Raw genomic sequence first — 21,931 nt, forward strand, 5'->3', positions numbered from 1 at the left:
TCTATTTGGAAGGATGGGAGACTTTGCAAACGAGAGTACCATCAGTAACTCCAGCGATGCACCCTCCTCCGCGCTGTGCCACCGCGACACCGCAGTGACCCAGCTGGTCTTCCCAGTGCTCTACACGCTCATCTTCCTGCTGGGACTGGCACTGAACAGCCTGGCTATCTGGGCTTTCTTCCACATTCCAAGCACATCGACTTTCATCGTCTACCTGAAAAATACCTTAGTATCTGATTTCATAATGACTCTGATGCTTCCTCTGAAAATCCTAACAGACTCCGGCCTGGGACCGTGGCAACTGAAGGCCTTCGTCTGTCGCTTTTCAGCCGTAATATTTTATGACACCATGTATATCAGCATAGTGCTCCTGGGTCTCATTGCTTTTGATAGGTTTCTCAAGATCGTGAGACCTTTCGGGAAGTTCTGGGTGCAACAAGTGAGCTCAGCGAAGATCCTCGCGGGTCTGGTCTGGCTCTTCTTCCTGGTTCTCTCCGTGCCAAACATGGTCTTATCAAACAAGAAAGCAACACCGCAGTCGGTGAAGAAGTGTGCCTCGCTGAAGAACCACCTTGGACTCAAATGGCACGAAGCTGTCAATCACATCTGTCAGTTTGTCTTCTGGACCGTTCTCATTCTTATGCTTCTATTTTATGTAATTATCACCAAAAAGGTGTACGAGTCTTATTTGAAAACGGGGAAGAGAGAAAACAAAAAGAAACAAAGGGTCAAGGGGAAAGTATTCATCATTTTCACTGTGTTCTTCTTCTGCTTTGCCCCTTTCCATTTCAGCAGGGTTCCCTACACCCTGAGCCAAACCACAACCCGGCTGGACTGCCGCCTGCAGAACCAGCTTTTCGTCGCTAAGGAGAGCACTCTTTGGCTGGCTGCCACCAACACCTGCATGGACCCTTTGATATACATGCTCTTGTGCAAACCATTTCTAGAGAAGATATTATGCAGGAAGGTAAACACGCTTCAGAGAACAGTTCATACGAACCCAAGAACTGAACTGGACACGGGAACCTTGGCCATCGAATCTTGATTCTGTAGCTTGGCGCTCTGAAATCTTTGTATATTCATAGAGAAATTAAGAAATCTGTTTCACTGCTGCTGTAGAAAACTGAAGGATGGTGGTGCTGCAACAGCACTACTTAATAAAAAGGGCAGGCTGGATTTCCATCGTTATGCTAACTCCTTATCCACAGCAGGTGAAAAGCTACTCCTCAAACTGCCAGCTGATCTGACAAGGGTCTTTCCCAAGCTGTTCCCTTTCTCAGTGACACCCCATCAGTAACCAAAGCTGTGTTTGAGATGTGCCTGCCTGGCCACAGCACCGCTGCACTCGTACCGCAGAGATCTGTATCGCTTCAGATCACTAATGACTTCACAGCCATAACCACACCATTCTCAACTGCCTGCATCCATGATGCATAACACTGCGATCAGCTCATAGCCTTGCACTGCTGCGCTGGCTCTGTGCAGGTAACAAGAGCAGAGGCTTTTCTGATTTGGTCGCTAAGTCACATCCACCCAAGTAACACAAATGGTTGTCTATGAATTAATGTACCTTCATATCACTTAAGAACAAGCTCCCAAATAATTTTATCTGCTTCACACAAAACAAACAAAAAACACAATATTTCTTATTAACACTTAAACAGCTCAGTGACTACAGCTGCTCCTAACATCAATTTAGCTTTATTTGTGAATAAAACCCAGAAGATTTCACCCCGGTGCCAGCCCGGCTGGCAGCACACGGGGCGGGGAGGAGGAACTGCACTTGGCAGAGGGAAGAAGGCCACGCTCCCCCCGCCCCTACCCACCTCTCACACAACTACTTTCCTGCCACCTACCCAGTTTTCTCACCCTTCCTCTCTGCTCCCAAAGAGACGTTAGCAGGGGGCACTGTGGCTCTGCAGCACTCTAGTCCCCGAGCAGCTACAGAGGGCCCAGGACTGCAAAGGGCACTGCTCAGGTGAGGTGCTGCTGCAGAAGCGGCTGCAGGAAAGCACTACGACTTGCTCCCTTCCATCGGCCTCGCTGCTTACTGTAACCCCACCGCCACCCCTAGCCATCACTGCACCCCTACCACCCCCACATCACACTGCACACTCACTGCAGCACTCCCACCTGGTTACACCACAGGGAGCCCAGTGCCATCTTCAGACATCCAGGGGAGCCCAGCACCACACCAAGACGTCCTGGGCAGCCCAGCACCATATCCAGATACCTCAGGGAGCCCAGTGCCATGCTGAGATGCACCAAGCCCTATTGCAAACTGCCCTTCTCAGGCTCTCTTGCCAGCTTGGTGCCCTCCTCACATGCCAGATGCTATGATTACCACTCAATTGCTGGTTTTAGACTTTCAGTATTTACATTAGCCTTATGCAGTCGTACAGGTTGCTCCATGCAGCCTGATTTTTTCAAAGTTGTCTTTAGATTATTGTGTATAATTACATCTGTCTGTAGGACTCCCAGTCTCTACCACACAGCTGGATGCGTCACTCAGCAATTGCAGCTCACTGTATCTTCTCTGCTAGGCACAGCAGTGCTTTCTTTTTTTTTTCTTAATAAAACACTCATTAACAACTGGAAACTGAACTAATCTCCAGTCAGGTTCCAATTGGTTCTGCACTGCTCTACAAATCAGTGCTTTCTCAAATAGTGCCTTCCTCTCAGGATTAAATACTATTCAGGAATTAATTTCTCTCCCCGCACACAGGCAGCGTTTAAGAGGATTAATTTGGCTACTTTAGTTAAAGTAAATATACCAAACTCTTAGCTGTTAAAACACTCGCTACTTTAGAAACTGCCTAAAGAAACACACGTTTCTACTGCTTGGAACACAGCCCTCCCACTAACGCTGTGCGCGGACGCTGGCAGCACACTGGCACACACCAGCGGCCTGTACCTCCGGGTGGGGGTAGCCACAAAATGGGCAGGGGTGCTCCTAAAGCAAGGGGTGTGCCAGAGGTTCCCGAGGAGCCAGAGTCATCTGTTCTGCTGCAGCTTCTCGGGACGGTAGTGAGGAGCCAGGTAGCAAGGTCTGCCATGGGGAAATGCCTGCTGACTGTGAGGACAGGACATCTAGTTGATCCACTTTCAGGACAAGTCCTCTAAATTCTAGCAGCCTGACAGTTTTCAGATCCCTGTCTCCCAACAGAAGTAGGAACGCCTCAACATTGCAGTCTCTCCTTTCTTGAGGCTCAAAAAATGACCCAGTGCAATTTTATCTTTCACACGAGCAGAGGCGGGCTCCGAGCCCAGGCCTGCCCCACAGCGAGGCGGCCAGCGGCCCGACCTGCAGCAGGCAGCGGCACAGCACCAGGGCTGCTCGTGGGGTTCCGCAGAGCTCCTCAGTGCCGTCTGGGAACCTGTCTCATTCCTATAACGCTGACGGCACGTTCAGAACGACCGTCACTATCCTTCCAAATCTGAACTTCCCCCAGCTTAACTTGGAAAGGTGCTGACACTCGTGCCCCGGAGCTACCGAGGTATTATAGCGGTTCTATAGGACAGAGCAAACCTGCGGCATCCTGACCCAGCACACGCAGCCCATCACCATCGTGATGCAGCACCAAGGCTTTTCCTTTCTGCAGCCAAGTTCGCATTTGCTTGGCTTGTCTACACTCCAGACAAGAAGCCCCACAACCTAGAAATGGGAAGGCTGGCAGCAGGCCCTGGACAAACGAGCCTACAGCAGGCTCCCAGGCTCTGGTTTCCCATGAAAACTACTGACGCTCATTCTAAACATTTCACAGGTAGCTGGGTTCCAAAAGGGGAACCACAGGGCACAAGGAAGGCAAGTTTCGTAGGAAATCCATCTTATCTGGGTACCCAAAGGCTAGCGTATAGTTCTTTTTATTTAGTATTTTACTTGCTTCTATGAAAAAGAAAGAGCCAAGGCCAAAGACACCTACAATTTAGCACTTCAGATTTTGCCTCAGAGAGACAGTAAGCTCATTCCTGAACATCTCAGGACAAATTCTGCACTTCACACGTGTCCTGACTGCCCAGCACCAATACAAATCCCTCCACCAGCACTTCTGTGACCTGGTACTGAGCAAGTTCTCGTGGTACACAGCATACTTCAGTTCAGGTGAAATACAAAAAGACAATTTGCACTGTGAATAAGAGCTGGGAAGCCAAGCCCAGCAACCAGGATACTCCCTGTATGACTGTTCATGAGCACACAGGGCCAGCAGGTTGCATGTGAAGACTGTAGTCTCTCAAACAGACTTCCAGCCCCAAAAAGGATCATTGGCCAGGGTGTGCAGCTGGAAGGGACTGACAACACAGCACAAGGATAGAGAAAGAAACGAGCTTTCTAAAAGTGAGTTCTTAGTCAGCTCCTTTCCTCCCTCCATGCCTTTCAGTGGCAGCCACCAAGCAGTGGCTGGATCAAACCTTAGCACAGGAGGTGCCGGAGGCTCCCAAGGCATCTCCAGGACTCGGCACCTCCTGCACGCTGAAGCACGGTGCAGCAGGTGTTACACCGGTGTGCAAGCTCTCAGCATTCCACCATTTTTTGTTTCAAAACAGAAAAAGTGATTCTCATGCATTATCCAGGTGACTAATCTGCTTAAAAAGTAAGCCCACAGCTTGTACTGCCAATGTGATAGCAAAGGAGTTTTACAGTAAAGCAACACAATAATTACTGTAATAAAGTTGTTCAGACTCTTATGTAATCTGAGAATTGCTCTGTAATCAGCAGAACACAAGAAGGGACATCCAGGCTTTGAGCAATGACAGAGTTACAGGTCAGCTCTCAGCATCTCAGTACACCGCAGCCCCACATCTCGTTGGTGCTGCTTTTACGGTAAGCTCCATCCACAGCATCTCCATTCTGTGCGCTGGCCTGCCTAGACCTGCTCCCACCTGAGAAGCACTAAGCAGCTTCTCCAATTTAACAGCCTGCTGGGTATGCTATGGCAGAGCTTATTAACTCATCCAGCTTTACTTATATATCAAAACACAGAGATTTTGAAGAATAGTTGATGTACAATCACACCACATTCAAAAAACAAAAATACAGGATACCAACTACTAAACACTTAGATCTCTGTAAGCAATTGCTGTTGTTTTCCCTTCTCTCCTCCCTCTTCCCCACAGCGCTGTCTGAGATCCCAGAGATGTTCCCAGTACCAGAGATGCCCAGAGCAGACACAGCAGCACGTGGCTGCCCACTGCTGTGGGCAGATGCACAGCAATGCTGGAAGCATGACCAACGTATCACAGGTGCGCTGGTCAGTGCCTGAGCTCAGAGGTCCTTAGAGGAGCACAGACTCCAGATACTGGAATTCAGGGTTGTTCAAACACCTCCGAGAATGACTACCTCCTATGGAAAAAAAATGAATGGAAGCGAGAGGCACAATTCTCTTGCCACATCCAAGCCGTGTGCAAGCAACAAGGACCATCAGTTAATGTCGGAATACACAGCTCCTGAGATCAGATCACATACGGCACTATAACATCTGTTCCTGCTGGCTTCTTTTGCATTATCTGTTTTGCCTTGCAAAAGCCGGTCTTCAAAGATGAATCGTGTCAAAATTCTCGTACAATCAGGGACTGTATCTCACTAAGGGAGAGGTTCTGAGGCAAGTGAGAACCTTACAGATTGCCCAGGAGCGAGCAGAAATGTGAAAATGAACCTAGGATTCCCCTGCACACGCTGCCAGAGGAGGCAATGCACCACGGGTATGGCAGCTGGTGGGCCTGGCCCTGGATCAACAAGGCTCCAGGCAGCTGCCAAAGGAACTTGCGCAGAAGGCTCTGATGTCAGAAGAGCTGGGTTGGGGGTTCCATCACCCACAGCTTTGGGGAAAAGAGAACAAAGCGTGCACAGAGAAGTCCAGGCAGAACAGACAAATATCAAGGAAATGCGATGGGGCAGCCACTGCTCTGGAAGTGCAGTCTGGAAGATGAATTTTTCTCCTGAAGATTTAATGGAGGGACAGTACTGTCTGTATTTGTTTTCTATTTAAGAAGGCTGCAGAAATGCGAAATTAATCACTTCATCCTCTACTAACACACAGCAAAATCTTCCCTTATGTAACTGCTTCGGCACCTACTTCAGTGCTCCCAAGGCATCACGTTCCCCTGCTCGGGACATGCACCAGGACCGGCAGCACTGCAGCGCAGGAGCCAGCGGGCCCAGGGTCAGCCTCAAAAAGCACTGGGAAAGCAGAGAGCAGGAAGCAAACAGGTAGTCCAGTCATTTCAGCTGAAATACTTAGTTACAGACTTCACATTTCGCTTTCATCCTACATTTGGAAGAGAGAATCTGTTCAAAGCACAACATTAAAGATGTCTAAACGCAGTCAAATTAATAACTGACATGATAATCTTGATTAGCAGGTATTTGCATCTACCCAGCACGGGGGTTTTCAGCCTCGCGTTCAGTTCGCACTCACTGCGCAGACAAACAGTCCTAGCTGGAAGGCACGGGCACGGCTGCACAGGTTGCAGCGCACAGCTCCTTCAGCTCACACGGCGCCCGGGGCAGGCACCAGCCCACCCCCAGGTGAATCACGGCTGCGTCCCGGGCCTGGGCTGCTCCGGAGCCGGGCGCGAGCGCGCTGCCTACCCAGCATGTGAGTCACTCCCGGGAATGAGAGAGCCAGTTGCTCCAGTTGCTCCTGGCTGGGTGGATTTCGCCTCTCTGATCAAGTACCACAAAAAAAGGCGAGTGGAAGCACAGAAGCTTACTCCCAGATATGGTTTATTTAACCACCTTATCGCAAGAAATACTCTCGTGACTATTTTTCATCTCAAGATGCGTTTTGGGGGAGTCTAAGGCACTTCCGCGATGCAGCTCAGAGACAAACGGAGGGCGACAGCAGGGACAGGTAAGTGATTTCTGATGCTCTGAAAAGTCTTTGATAGCTTGCTCTGTACATCTTCCTGTTTGTAACCACCCTTAACTGAAAAGAAAGCGGGAATTGAGACAAAGTTGCTGAAAAATCAGACAGAGGCATAAACTGAGGATCAGATCAATTAAAAGCGTGAGAAAGTCTCAAGTAGTGAGAATTTCCAATCTTCTATTAATTCAATGGTAAATATTACTTGTTATTTTTCTCCCAACAGAAAAATATGTTTATATTTCGACTAATTATTCCTTCTGAGATACTATTCGAAGTGCAAGAGGGTTTGTGGTTTTAATGCCTTACTTCCTGATACAGGTTAAGTCATATCGAGTAAGATCCAGTAACCGTAACATCTGAATCTGCTGTCTGAGGTTTACATTCGATCCTTTTCTCCTCTTTCAGTAAAGGAAAGCATACTTGAATTCTTTTAGTCGCTTTATACAGAATAAAGGTTCTCTTCCTTCATGCTTCACTCCGATCATGTTAAAACTTGTCAGGTTCACTGGAAAAACCACATAGCTCTGAGCAGGCAACTCACACCGTGTGTCGGATCCGTCTCAAGGTTCAGGAGAGGCACTTTCACAGATCTCTGTCATTTAACGAGTATTTTAGATTGAAGTGGTTATGCTGAGTGACAAACAACTGAAAACAGCAATGCAGCTGAAGTTTTTATATTTTACAGAAGCGGTTTGCCATAGGTGCACTATAGGGATGCAGACATCTGTCTGTCTTCTCCTTGGGCACGCTCAGTGTTACTCTCGTAGGGCTCCACATATCGTCCCACCACTCTAGAGAAGATTTTGCAATCTTCCTTCACAAACAGGGACACCAGGAGTGCCCCGCCAATGGCACCGGAGACACCAGCCGCTCGGCCCAGCACGGCCTGTCTGAGGGCCTGCTCTGTGGAGGCAGGGGAGGCAGAGAAGCCGAAGGGTGCAGAGGGGTTTCAAGGCAGAAAGCATCTGTTTGCATTTGGGGCGCGTGGGAAGCAAGCAGCCGCTCTCACAGCACAGGTTCCTGCCCGCCACCCGCAGGTTTCCCTCCCAGCACGGCCCGCTGCCGTCTCACCCTCGCGCCCTCCCTTGCTGCCGGGGCATCCCCGGGGCAGGGCGGCAGCAGCGGGCAGACCAGCTCACCCGGTGCCCGTGGCGCGGCCTGTGCCAGCACGCAGCCCCGCAGCACGCAGCCTGCCGGGCAGGGCCAGGCTCTCCCAGCCCAGACGGCTGCGGCGGCCCCTCGCTCCTGTGCACGGCGGCGGTGGGATGGCCAGGCCGGCCCTGAGGAACTCGAGGTGTGCTGCATTTATCAAAATTCTATCAGAAGACGTGCCCAACTGGAACCGAGGTCCACAGCCACCACGCTGCATCACACCACATTCCCCACCAGGGGACCAGGCCGGAGCCGCTCACCCAGCGCTGCCAGAGTGGCACAGCAGGATTTCAGCAGGCTTCATTCTCACGTCTCAGCTGTCTTAGCCCTTCCCGACATTACACATCCTGGTACCTTCTTAAAAAATAAAACAAAACCAAAGGTCCTGTGCTACCAGGAGCAAGCTTACATGTCTGACCAACCCTGAACCTGAAAGGACACCATCATGGCAGCACATTGCTTCTTGCTTTTCCTTGGGAACTCTTGCTGGCACACCCAGGTGAGGACAGTGAGCGCGGCCCAGCCCGGCCTGCACCGCCCTCGCAGCACCGCCTGCCACAGCCATGGGCCCGGGAGCTCCTGCAGGATGCCGGCACCGCCATTCCCCAGACATACCCAAACCCTGTCTCCTTTCCTTCCTTTTTTGGCTTTGCTGCCAAATACGGTGAACCCATGTCAGCAACATGCATCGAAGCACAGAAAAGCCCAGCTGACTGCAGCAGATGTGGTTCTTGTCCCTTTGCAACATGAATTAGAATTGCATATAAAAAAATAGAAACTCTTTTGATGCTAAGCAAAAAAAAAAGCCTAAGAGTTAGGTTAGAATTACTTCAAACACTGATTGGCATTGTCTACATGTGCGCACCAGCATTTTATTTGTACTTTCACGCAGCATCCCCTGCAGCACCTGGGAGAGGTGGCAGGCACGCAGTGGCCAGAACTGTCACACAATCACAAACCTTCGTCTTTTTTCTGACCTACACAACATCTTGACTGTTTTTAAAGTTGCATTCCAAGTTTTTTTGACTCTGTTTCCCATCACACAGAACCTACATCCACACTCACAACGTGGTACTTTTCAGCAGAGGCTCCCATGCCTGCCCCCACCACGAAGGGCCACCAGCCTCCGCTCTTTGCCAGGCCGGTGTGTTTGTAACAGCTTCTTAACATGCAGAAGACTGACTGTGGGATAACAGCACACAGGAGGAACAGCTCGCAGAACGACAGGAACCCTCTGACAGAGTCTGACTGTGGAGGTGGTCAGACCTGCAGCTGGTGCTGCTGCTCTGGGCAGGGAGCTGCATCAGACCATCTCCAGAAGCACCTTCTGACCTCACCTAGTCTATGATTCTAGGAACGGGGGCCTCCTCTTGAAGGAGAGGGGGGAAAAAAAGATATGTATTTCCACAGCTATCAGCACAACAGCGGTGGACACCCAGGAGGGGCAGCTGAAGGGCAGAGCAGACGTACAAACTGCTGGCAAGAAAGGAAAGGGATGAAACAGGTCTCCAGCATTATCCACATCACTGCCATCCTGCTGACATCACATGGGAGATCAGAAACAGCATGCGGAAAGAGGACAGAGCCAAGACCAACGGCACAAGGACGAAGATGGTGAAGATTCAGAAAGGAGGGTGCTCTTTTAAGGAGCTGAAGAGGAACTGCCAGATGAGTGAGAGAAAACAGTGGCAGGAGCAAGAGGAAAGAGGGAGAGGCAGGAACGGTGCATGCTGTGTCATGGTGAGGCTGGCAGCGGCCTGGCTGCACCTTACATGGCAGCCTCCTAACATGGGCTCAGAGACAGCAACCTCAATGGGCTGCAGCACAGCTTCTGCTATCAGCAGGTCCTGCACAAGCAGAAACAACCCAGCAGCATCTTCCAGACAGAGACAAAGGAAGCATTTCAGAGCTAATCCCTTCCTCCTGCCTAATTAGAGGCTGCCATTCCAAGAAAACATTAATTATCCCAACTCTGTCAGCCACCACATTGTCCTCTCGTCATTTTCAGAAAAAAAGTCAGAATTGCAACACTTCACTGCCACCAACAGCCCTTTACCTGCAGCCCAGTGGGGGATCTTTCTGCTGCCAATTCTCTCCTAAACCTTCACGTAAAAACAACTGCAGCCTATAAGGGAGATGCCTGAACACTACACTTCATGCACTACATTGCTTTAGAACTGGCAAAGTGCTGGCCACCAAAGAACCAATGCTGAGGATCCTGTTGCTCTCCCTCCCATTTTCTGAGTTCAGCAGGCTGATAATCTCAACAGAAGAGTTACTGAGCTGGGCGCACACAGCAGCCCCCATTCAGCAGAGCTGAAAATATCTGCTTCAGAAAGTTACCACTGAGCAAAACCAAAGAAAACATAGCAATCCATATTCGAGATGAGCATCTGCAAGGCTTAAAATCACTGAACTCCAGTTCTGCTTTGCAAGTCCATCCTGTGCTACAGAGACGAACAGCCTGCACACAGCCGACTGCTACAGCCAGTCTGCCAGCTGCAAAGCACAGTACAGAAGCACAGGACTCATACTCTACATGGACAGTAGTTCCTGCTTCCAGGTCACAAAAAATGCACATTCTCCTTATTAAGGAGACAGAAGACTGGAAAGCATTTCTTCAGCATCACTTCAGAACCCTTATACATATTTAAGAGGGAAGAGAACTCATGCATCTTTAGATGCTGCAAATGAGTTTCCAAAATAGCCAGTCTTATACCAAAGACTAACAATTTCTGCTAGGTTTTGTAACCTGTACATAGAAAACAACTGATTCAAAGTAAGCAATATTAATCCATGAACTTTTAATGAGCAACTGCTCAAAAGACAGAAAAATTAAGGACAAACTTGATAGTTCAGGTAGGAACCCAAACAGGACTCACGTCAGACCCATCCCACATAGAGGAAAATTAGGATTCCTAATAATTCACCTGAAATTTAATAATAATAACTTTTAAAAATTATTTGGACAAAATATACTGAAACTAATGTTGAGAAAATAAGGCACGCATAGATATTTTTCTTAAACTAAAGAAATCATGTTATGCTGAAGCTATGCTCCCTACCCCCTGCTGTACTGAATACCTGGTGGTAAGAGTGGAAAAAGGAGAATTTCACCCATGAACAGTGTTATTGACTCCTACTGCAGCATCCTGCTGCACCCACTGCAGGCCCTCCTAAAACTGTACAACAGAACAGAGATACAGGCACAAGCCAGATGTGAAGTTCAAGGAGTACCTGCAATGAAGCGCTGCCAAAGGCTGCTGCAGAAAGCAGAACCGAGCATACGGAGCTGGTTACTCAGATGCAAGGTAAAGCTCGTGTATGCTCCGTACTTTTACCTTTATGGCAAACGGTTCAGAAGGACTAACACAAACTTGAGCGAGTGATTGCACATGGGAAACACTAGCTTCCCCAGGAATAGCTTATGGAGAATTCTTCCCACAGCCAACACCTGGGCCAAGTGCTGGGGGGAAGGAAGGCTCTGTTAGCAACGGCAGGGACTGCTCCCCCACAGCAGCTACAGCACGGCACTTGGTGCTGCCTTCAGCAGGGCTGGCACCAGGCTTCACTGAGGACAAGCGGATAGCAGAAGATGGGCTCTCAGCCAGGAGCTCTCCTGCAGGCAGCCAGCTGCTGGCCACAGCTGCTAAAAGAAGCCTGGAATGGAGGGGAACTTCGAGGAGGAACCTAGAAACCAAGTGAGTTTTGTATTAGATACTGAGGCAGACGTGAAGCTCTCTGAGCTGAGGCACTGGTTCCTGTTTCTGGGTATGACTAAGCAGCCAGGCACTGCAGACCACAGTTGTAGTCGTACCTTGTTCTTGTTTCTTAGCCTCTTTGCAGTTCAGTCAGGGGCGGCAATGTTTGTGCTTCACGCAGAGCTGCCTGCACACCTCCTGGGAAGGCAGGAATGGGGAGCAGCAAGCACAGAGCCCAGGGAGGGTGTCTTCAGTCTCCTCCCTGCCAGCACACGTGGGAGCAGCTCCAGTCTGAGGCAGCCAACACGTACAGCTGGCTCAGCCTGAAATGCAAGCAGCTGCGTGACCTCACCAGTGCTCAGCCCGCAGCAATGGGCACCCAATGCCAGGCGTGCTGAAATGATGCAGGGAGGGAATGGATGGCGGTAAAGAAGAGAGCAGGGACACAGGCTCTGTACTACTGCTTGTCAGCTGGCTGCAGCAGTATGCACACACACACTGCAGCCTGCACTAATGCTTTTTTTTCCCCCCACAAATCTTTACAATTAACCAAGTCAGTGATTTTGTTCTGATGCCAACAGAATAGAACTTAAGTACAGCCAGCTGAGAGCAAATTTAACAAACTGCTTCACATTTCTAACACTTGCATTAGTTCTGCCACTTAGCAGACCTTATGCTGACATGGAATGAGTGGCGTACCAAGCAGTTGTACTCAGGTACCCAAGCATCACTTAAAACCCCCCAGCTCTATAAGCCAAAAATCACTGCTCAACTTCACAAAGAAGATTTTCTAATTTTTAAAAGGTTGTAAATAAGAGATGGAAGAAGATTAATTAGATGCGACAGTATAGAATTTCTTCAAGTAGTGAGGCAACCCAAAGCCTTACTCATTAGAAAAACCATACAGTCATTCACTACCCATTTGACAGTGAAATCTACCGTGCAGACTACTATTTAATTTCTCAACTGAGGCCACAGCAGTCAGGCACATAAACCAGTCTGTCAACATGAGGAGTAGAAAGTTACCTCATCAGTGACACAGTATGTGCTTAACCTACATTTGCTGCAACTGACAGCCTTTAGGGAGAAGGCGGAAAAAATCCCAGCCAGCCAAGTGCTGGAACTACAGAAAAGGTGGTACATTCTGGTTTAAAAAGGTACACGCATAAAGGAGCAGCTTCTAGTGCATCTTCAAAAGCACCCAGGCAGAATGTATTTGTATGGAAGCATGAGGCTGGAGGGTGGAGAAATACAGTCAGGATGAAATTCGTCAGAAGAAAAGTGTGCAAATAACAGGACAAAGAGTTAAAAATCAGCCTTGTCCAGCACAGAAATACCACATGCAGGCAAGTAAAAGAGCCACTACCAGAGCACATAGCCAGCGAACAATCACAAGATGTCTTAAAATATTCTTTAACCTCCTTCGTACTCCTCAAGTCTGGAATGCAGTGGTCTTTACCAGAAGAGCTGCAGCTTTCAGAGCCAAGGGATACACCAGGTTTCACTCAGATGAGTAATGATCACCCACCTATCAGCGTAAACAACAAAGTCACACTGCTAGATGTGCTCCGTCTACCCCAGTACTCCTTGGTTTCCCATTGAAGTCTATTAAGCTATCTAAACACCTTTGGACTTTGAGCCTAAGGATCATTTCTGTGTATCCCAAAATTTGTCACACGACCAATTCCATGCAGCAGGGACCACCATGACTGCATCTCTCTGCTGCCCTCACCAACCTGTTTGCGATGTTAACGTTTCAGAATTACAATAGCATAAAGGAAGGTCTGCAACATGCAACTGGGGCACCTTTCAGCACGTGTCATCTCCATCCTCCACCCCTTGCATGCATGGAGGCTGCCACTAAGCTCAGGTGTGCCAGCAAGGCAGGACACAGCACTGCCAAAGCGGTCCAGCTGTCACAGCTCTGTGACAGTATTTGTGAAGAGTTTGCTGCCTTCTTCCAACTTACTGGGACTTTTTTGGAATGTGTTTTCGTATTAACAGCATTAGGAATAAGATAACAGAGAGAAATCCATTCAGGTGCTGGATTTAAATGGTCTGCAAGAAGAAAGAACAAGCTCCCACCATGGTTTCAGGGTGCCCTCTGTTTCCCTGTGTTGACCCTGCAGTTTGCCTGTGGTCACACCTTCGGAGGCCAGGAAGACACATGTTGCAGGGATCCCCCACAGCCAGCGCTCTGGGCAAGGATGAGCCAGACCCTATGGGGTCTGCTGAAAGAAGCACCAACTTGAAAAGCGTGAGAGAAGGGACACTTCTGCTCCCGTGCCCTGCTACACCTGGAAGGGACAGCAGAGCACAGCAAGCAATCATCTGGGCTTCTCCTGCACACATGGCTTCACAGGCACTGGGACGATGAGCACCCAAGCACATGCATCCCAGGGCAAGCATGGGAGCTGCTGACAGCACTGCACCCAACAAGCACAGCCAAGCCACCAGAGATGGAGCTGCAGCTCATCCCCAGGCCGGTAAGGTACATGCCTGTTCAGGTAGAGCCTTCTGTGACAGTGATTTCAACATTCCTGAACCAAGTGGTTGCAGTCCATCCTCTGCAGCAGTTTTCAGCTATAAGGCAACAGCATAAATCCCAGCACTCAGACCAGCAGCTCCATGGCTCCAAGTAACAGCAGCCACCAAAACAAACTTCATCTACAGTGAGGAAAGGAACTGCACTCTGACACACACTGAGCAGGGGCCTGAAAGTCCCAGCTTGCCATGTCTCTGCTGACAGCAAGCCCCGCGATGCCGATGGGAACTGACTGGCACAAGCTGGGAGGAGAGGCCGGAGGCTGAGACTGCCATGCAGCCAGGGACCTTTCTCGTCTGTGTCAGAACACATCGGTTCATTTCCTGATGTGAGCCAGGAGACGGAGCCTTCAGATAGTGCAGGTGCTGCTCATGTACAAAGATGTATTCACAGTCATTACACGTCATACCTGTATAGCCCCTTTGTGACAATACCCACTTGAAAGACGGAGGCAGAGGCGGAAAAGTTCACAGCCTTTTGTAACAGGATTTACAGCAACTCCCTTCAGGACCTGGAGTAAGTGACAGCACACCAGAAGCACAAACATGACCCCACTGCCACTGAACCCTGCAGCGTTCCCTGGTTGCTGGATGGGGACATGGCAGCCACCAGCCCCCGCCTCACCTGCCAGGGCTGTGGGAGAGCAAGGAGCCTTTGGGGACCAGGAATCAGGCAGGAAAGGAACTCTGAGAAACAGGGAAATAAGTTGCTTATTTGCCTAAGATAGAGAGATATGTATCTTCCCATAAAATCACTTGTCCCTTTGATCTCAGTGCCTCCTGGGCAAAAAAGAATAGCTGTGAGTTATAAACAACAGTAAAAGAGGGATGGAGATTTTTTCTTACTCCCTAGGATGAAGACTACTGCTTCTGAGCACAAGACAAAACAAAATACCTAAAATACTTCTGACAGGCTCATAAGGAACCAGCATTTGTACACGATGTCATACGAACAGAAGCTAAACTGAGAAAAAGCTTAAAAATACCAGAATTACTTTTTTTTTTTTAAACCAAAGCTTTAAGACAATTATTTGCTTTACTGCCACCTAGTGACAATTTGAAACTCACAGAATTATAGAGAATCCTCCGGGTTGGAAGGCACCTTCACAGGTGAAAGGAACTTGTTCCCTTCCTGTTCATAGCACAGTGATGGTCAGGTTTAGATCTGCAAAAGGGCTTCAGTCATTTTGTCCACTGTTCATCGCCATAGGAGAGGCAGTCAGGGCCAGTGGAACAGCTGAGGCCTGAGCCATTTAGCTTTAGTTTTCTTATCAAAGCTAATAAACCGAAAGGGAAGCATGGAAAAAATACTGCACTCGCATAATACAAGAGTCAATAATCTGCAGTGTTGTCTTACAAATTGGTACCGCCAGATTTCTTTGAGCCATACCAAAACATTGCAATGCCTTTGTAGCATACATCAGTTTCTGCATTTCCATTCTCGCAGCACGCGGTGCCTGCGCTCCCCTGGCGGTGCAGGGCTGCTGCCCCCGGGGCTGCCTCTAACCTCCGTTTTTCCCCAGAATGTAACGCCGGTGCTGCCCCTGCCAAGGCCTGGACCTGTGGCTGCCAGTGGGACTCCTGAGGCGCTTCGGCCGGCGACGCACCATAAATAATGGGGTACAACCTGTCCTATGGACCGCCGCCAGGTACAGTCAGAAATGGCAGTTGAATGTCACCACTGCCCCCAGCATTCAGATGAGTCCTTTCGGAAGAGGCCGCCCGCGTCCTGCCGCACGCTGCCCCACTGGCTTCAGTCCTGGCTTATCAGCCAAGACAAGGCGCAAACATTTTGGGTTAAAAAAAAAGTGAGAGAATGTAGAACAGCCTGGAGTTTGTTCACAGACATTTGTACGCTAAGCCTTAAAATCCCCAGAAAATGTGATTTTTAAATACATTCAAGTAAATTAAGTTTTAAGTTAGCATTTTAATAGGCCCAAAGAGACACTCCAGAGCCCTGTTTCTGGGTAACGGGATTGGCCGAGCTCCACTGCCTCTTTCCGGCAGGAAGCTGCCGCCGTGCTTGCGGCGTGCACGGTAACGCACCGAGCTCAGCGGTGCTGATTTAACCGCTGCTTTCGGTGGCTGACCCAGCAGCCCCTGGGGCTGCCCAGGGAGGGGACATTCTAGAGGACAGTTCTCAGACTGCTCCATCCATAGAACACCACGAACACTCTAACAGTGCTCTCGCCCCACAGAGGAGCACCTGAGCCCAGACGCCAGCGCCGCCTCCAACCGCTCCGTGGGCCCCCCCGGGAACACCACGCAGGACGAGTTCACCACCATCGTCCTTCCCGTGCTCTACCTGGTCATCTTCCTGGCAAGCATCCTGCTGAACGGCCTGGCGGTGTGGATTTTCTTCCACATCAGAAACAAAACGAGCTTTATATTTTACCTCAAGAACATCGTGGTCGCAGACCTTCTCATGACGCTGACGTTCCCCTTCAAGATAATTCAGGACTCCCAGCTGGGACCGTGGCACTTCAACTCGTTCCTGTGCCGATACAGTACGGTTCTGTTCTACGCAAACATGTACACCACGATCGTCTTCCTCGGGCTCATCAGCATCGACCGCTACCTGAAGGTCGTGAAGCCCTTCGGGGACTCCAGGATGTACAGCATCACCTTCACCAAGGTGCTCTCCGCCTGCGTCTGGGTGGTGATGGCCTTCCTCGCCCTGCCCAACCTCATCCTCACCAATGGCTACCCCACTAGGAAGAACATCGATGACTGCATCAAGCTGAAGTCTCCCTTGGGAGTCAAGTGGCACACAGCCGTCATTTACATCAACACCTGCACCTTCATGGTGGTGCTGATAGTGCTCATAGGGTGTTACATTGCCATATCCAGGTACATTTATAAATCGAGCAAACAGTTCATCAGCTCATCGAGCAGAAAGAGAAAGCATAACCAAAGCATCAGGGTTGTAGTGGCTGTGTTCTTCACCTGCTTCCTGCCGTACCACTTGTGCAGGATACCCTTCACTTTCAGCCATCTAGATAAACTGTTGGATGACTCTGCACATAAAATCTTGTATTACTGTAAGGAAATGACACTGTTCCTGTCAGCGTGTAACGTTTGTCTAGATCCAATCATTTACTTTTTCATGTGTAGATCATTCTCACGAAGGCTGTTCAGAAAATCAAATATGAGAACCAGGAGTGAGAGCATCAGGTCGCTGCAGAGCGTCAGGAGGTCAGAAGTGCGCATCTACCACGAGTACACTGACGTCTGAGCTGCCCGCGCAGGGACTTTTGCTGATTTCTGAGGGTATTTGTACAGCACGCAAATAAAACCGGCCTTTGGGTATCCGACCACAGAAGTGCGTTGAGCAATGTGCAGACACATACAGTTCTGCCATTTCAGCTCACTAACATCTACCTTAAGTCAAAATCTTAAATCTGCACACAGATCGGGTTCACTTCAGAGGCGTTTGGGTACAGTTTTCAGTTGTTTTGTTTCTTAAGGCCAACAGAAGCCAAAGAAATCCCGCACAAGCATCCTGTCACATAAAGAACGTTCCCATTAACCAAGAGGAGCTGTTCTCCCCCAGCTCAAGTTCCAGTGACCACTCCAGCTTAGTAACATTCCTTCGTGTTTCGTTTTTAATGCATTTTTTACTCGTATTGATCTTCTATCAGTTCTTCCTTCCTACTTTCTTGCAGAGTTTAGACAGTAATATTGATATTTTCACCTAGATTAGTTACGGTGAGCGCAAGAACATCAAAACGTTGCTTAACAACCGAAAAACGCGTGGGCTGAACCGGTGACAGCAGACAGAAGCCAGGCTGCAGGCAGCATCTGCAGGAGGCAGCAGCAGCAGTGCAGAACAGAGCAGGTGCCGAGGGCAGCCCCGCCGCAGCCAGAGCCCACGGGCAGGGCTCCTTCTGGGCACAGCGCTCAGGCGGCAGCAGGAAGCCACGCGCAGGTGCCTGGCAGCCCTGCCACCCGCGCAGCAGGCCAGGAGAGCGCGGGACATAGGCTCGCGCCGGCAGCAGCATCCATCCCTAACACACATCAGCCCAGCGCAGCGCTCCACATCCCCGCCAGGCATCAACACAAAAACCGCGCTCCCACTTGGTCTCTGCTCAAAGAACGATCCCAAATACCACCGTGTTTCCTCCAGCCCTCTCTTCCCCCAGGGAGGGCTCCACGGGCGCAGTTCCTCAGCAGGCCCGCGCGGGGCAGGGCCGCGCCGCTCCCGCTCAGTTTCACGGCGCTTCCTATGCCTGCTTAACACAGCATGAATAAAACTTAAAGAACTAGGAATCTGTGTTCAAAATTATTTAAGGGCTGCTTGGAGCTCTCGGGAGCGCGCAGTGTGTGCGGGGCCGGGCTCCCGGCAGGAGCGGGGCCCGCCCGGCGCGGCCGCCCCGCAGCACGGAGCGCGAGGGCCGAGCCCGGGCCCTAAGCGGCTCTGCCCGCAGCTCGCGCAGAGAAACGAGCGACTGAAGAACGGGGCACGAACGGCGTTTAGAGCAATGAATTCGTTCTACGCATCGTAGTTAAACTGCGAAAACAGAAGGTGGCAACGGTCCATCACCAAGGGCCTTGTTTATCTAAGGTCCTGCCTGCTGATACTTTGTTGGAAAGCCACATTTTTGCTTTCTGTGAGATATTGCACAGAAATGCCTCTGATGAGGCATTATGCAGAAATAAGTGTTTTTTTTTTTAAGTTATTTTAGTTTTTTGTACTATTTTACACATAGTTAAAAACTTGTAAGTGTGTTGTACATCATACAGACGCTATATACCATACATAATCATACATAGCATTTGGATTAAATTGATGGATTAATGCAAGCATTACCAAACTACTTACACTGCTCGGGGGTCACTTCCAGAGAGGAGGAAAGAACACCCTTCATATTTATCCCACGTAAAACAAGAACAGTGTAATTGGCCAAGGTGCCACAGAATAAACCCCATTTTAGCCCTGTGGAAGACCACACTCACATACACAACACCAAAGGCAAGTTCTGGGGCTGCATTTACCATTTTGTGCTCTTAAAGTCAAGGAGTATATGAAGCCATATTAAGAGAACCACTTTTGGGACCAAGCTGCATGGTTTAAATTCTCTTAAGCTCCACATTAAATGGAACAGCGCACTGCTGGCTTGGCTTTGTGGAACGGCCAGGTCAGTGTGTACACCAACATTAGTAACCCAACACCTTCTTATTAGGTCTTATATGGTTAAAGAAAGCGACGCCCGAATGCTGTGGTCTCCCTTTTGTGACGCAAGTAACAGTAAATCACAGGAGGTCAATAGCTCCTCAGACCGCACCGTTACTGCGTTAAACGCTCAGCCCCTCCTGCTCCCCGGCCCACAGCACCACCTGCACTTCTTCCAGCACGCTGCTCCCGCCTGCTGGGTGTGCATGCACACAGACCGCCGCTTCTCACTGCCTCACCTCTTTTCACTTCACACATTCACATCAGCTTTCTTCCTAGAAGATGCTGAACTGCCATTCCCTAAGTAACAGTTTCATACCAAAACAATCTGTTACCCAAAACCACTGCCATCAGGGGATGCCCTTAGAAGAAAGCCTAACCACACCCTTTCCAGGCAGCTAAATAGATGAGGCAGTGGGTGCCTGGGGAAGGCAGTGGTCCCACAAGGGAGCAGCGTGGCATCCACCCCACATTTGGAGAAGGCATAGCTGTGCACTGCTGGCACAGGGCAGCCAGGACAGCACTCCATTCCAGAGCCTTGCAACAGGGACACAGTGCTTTTCCGTAAAACTGCCCCCAAATATGGTTACTTTATCTTGACAGGGTGTATCTGCGATAAACATTTCTCACCATGACTTACACTCGCGCTTATACAACAGTTCTTGGAAGATGCTGCTTGTGAAGTCTTTTCCCAGGACTAAAAATGAATCGTAAAAGAATATCCTACTTCTCAAGTATCAGATAACTAAACCTAATGTCTGTGTTTTATGTGGAATTTGGTACTTAAAAGGACTCTCTTCCTGAGAAGAAATAGGCCTGATCACAGCACTGGTTCACCAACGCCCACAGCTGAAACAAGCTTTTTCTGGGCTGTTGGTAGGAAGCTGCGTCAGTCACCACTCAGCCTGCATGGCCTGAGGACTCACTTTCAGATATAGCCTCTTCTTTTTCACTTCCCTGTTCCAAACCACCATTCCTCTCTAGGTCTGCTATTTGTTTAGGTTACTTAAATTGCTAGATTTTTAACTAAACCTCCATTTACAAGCAAAAGGAATTTCACAAGCAGTAACGAGGTCTGCAGAGTCAAGCAATAATGCCTTGGAAACTGGTTTTGTTGTTTTCCACCCAAATCAGCCCGCTTTTGACAGACGGATGTACTTCAGCACACACTACTCCTTGTCCCGTGATATAACTTCTGAGGGCACAGCACTATTTCCCCTCACAGCCCGCACAGTGCCACGCATGACTCATTCCCCATTCTTTCAGACATAGCTCTAGTGTTCCTTGTTCTCTGTATTTGCCCAAGTTCTTCCTGAAACGATCAGTCAGAGGAACAGTCTCAGGTGCTGACCTACAGCTGTGCTCTCAGGGAAGCAGGCCAGGACAGGCGCACAGCTGAGTTCGGATCACACAGCGTGAGGCTGCCATGTTCTGCAGGACGCTCCACAGGCAAGGTTTTCCAGGTGGAAGCACAACAGCGAACCAGCTCCAGGAAAGCAAGGAGAATGCCATTAGTGAACACCAGTGAAAGTTTTCACTGAAGAAATTTTGCATTACGCTGTAATTGACAGCGCTGCCAGAACACTCGATGCCATGGGCTGCTGAGGAAGGAGTGTTACTGGAGCATGTGCTTCAAGACAGCCCCAGACCACCAGCTGTGCAAGACTTGTGGCACTGCATGCATTGCATCCTTTGCCTTCGAGATTAGTCTAGCAATCACCTTTACCGTGACTTTCCACCACTGCAGCTTCCCAGGCTTCTTAAAAAAGCCAAGTGAAACTCCCAAAAGTTCTGAAGATGTCGCTGTATTGACACACACCAGAATCTCCTTAGCAACTCTAACCATGTAACTACTGCAGCCTCTGGGCTTACTGAGATGCACAGCAGCCCCAGCCCCCCCCCATACCCTGTGCCCCGAGCACCAGGACGCTCACACCCCAAGCACCTACTGCTATCAGAGCACGGCCAGAGCCCACCTGAAACTGGAGACAGGGCCTTGTAAGGCCTCCCAAGTCTATTCTACAGTGCTACAGTCATGTCAAGGCATCTACCAGCCAGCAAAGCAAAGCTGGGCTGACAATATTTGCTGGCAGGCTTTGATAGGTTAAAACATGCATCCATAAGTCCTGCAGTGCCTTGGTAGTTAGCCTGAGTTCTAGGGGGATTATTCTATAAAAATATTTATCTTGTTCATTCTGCTTCAGTCTGTTCACAGCAACGGGATGTAAATATACACAGTCTACGTGGTTTCACGTTTAGTTGGGTTGGAAGGATTTGATAACAAGGCACAGACCTCTAATAATATTAGCATGTATTGTTTATGTATGGCAATGGTTTGGTGCAGGAAGATACACTTAGAAAAAAACACAGATTTGAGCCTGTCAGCCCCACTCCTTTTTGCAAGGGCAGCAGAGCTACCAGCCCAGCTTTCACTTCTGCCAGCAGCCTCCGACACAAGGACCACCTGGCCACCACCACAGCCAGCCCCTGCTGTA

The 21,931-nt window shown here is 49.5% G+C and overlaps 3 protein-coding genes across 15 annotated transcripts in view; 2 read left to right on the forward strand and 1 right to left on the reverse strand.

The window, feature by feature from the left end:
• P2RY13 (purinergic receptor P2Y13) overlaps nt 1-16,538 on the forward strand; it is a 17,183-nt gene extending 645 nt beyond the window's left edge. The window contains exon 2 of the mRNA XM_021396751.1: nt 1-16,538. Within this exon, the coding sequence (XP_021252426.1) occupies nt 14-1,045 (1,032 nt within the window). The 5' untranslated portion in view covers nt 1-13 and the 3' untranslated portion in view covers nt 1,046-16,538.
• Nucleotides 1-21,931, reverse strand: part of MED12L (mediator complex subunit 12 like) — a 108,201-nt gene that overhangs the window by 38,288 nt on the left and 47,982 nt on the right. The gene's annotated exons all lie outside the window — the stretch shown is intronic.
• Nucleotides 16,443-21,931, forward strand: part of GPR87 (G protein-coupled receptor 87) — a gene marked incomplete at its 5' end in the record, with an annotated part of 14,398 nt that continues 8,909 nt past the window's right edge. Inside the window, one exon of the mRNA XM_021396758.1 lies at nt 16,443-21,931. This exon is cut by the window's right edge and continues 6,136 nt beyond it. Coding sequence (XP_021252433.1) covers nt 16,443-17,498 — 1,056 coding nt within the window.

Source organism: Numida meleagris, chromosome 4 (assembly GCF_002078875.1).
Source record: "Numida meleagris isolate 19003 breed g44 Domestic line chromosome 4, NumMel1.0, whole genome shotgun sequence".
Taxonomy (NCBI): domain Eukaryota; kingdom Metazoa; phylum Chordata; class Aves; order Galliformes; family Numididae; genus Numida; species Numida meleagris.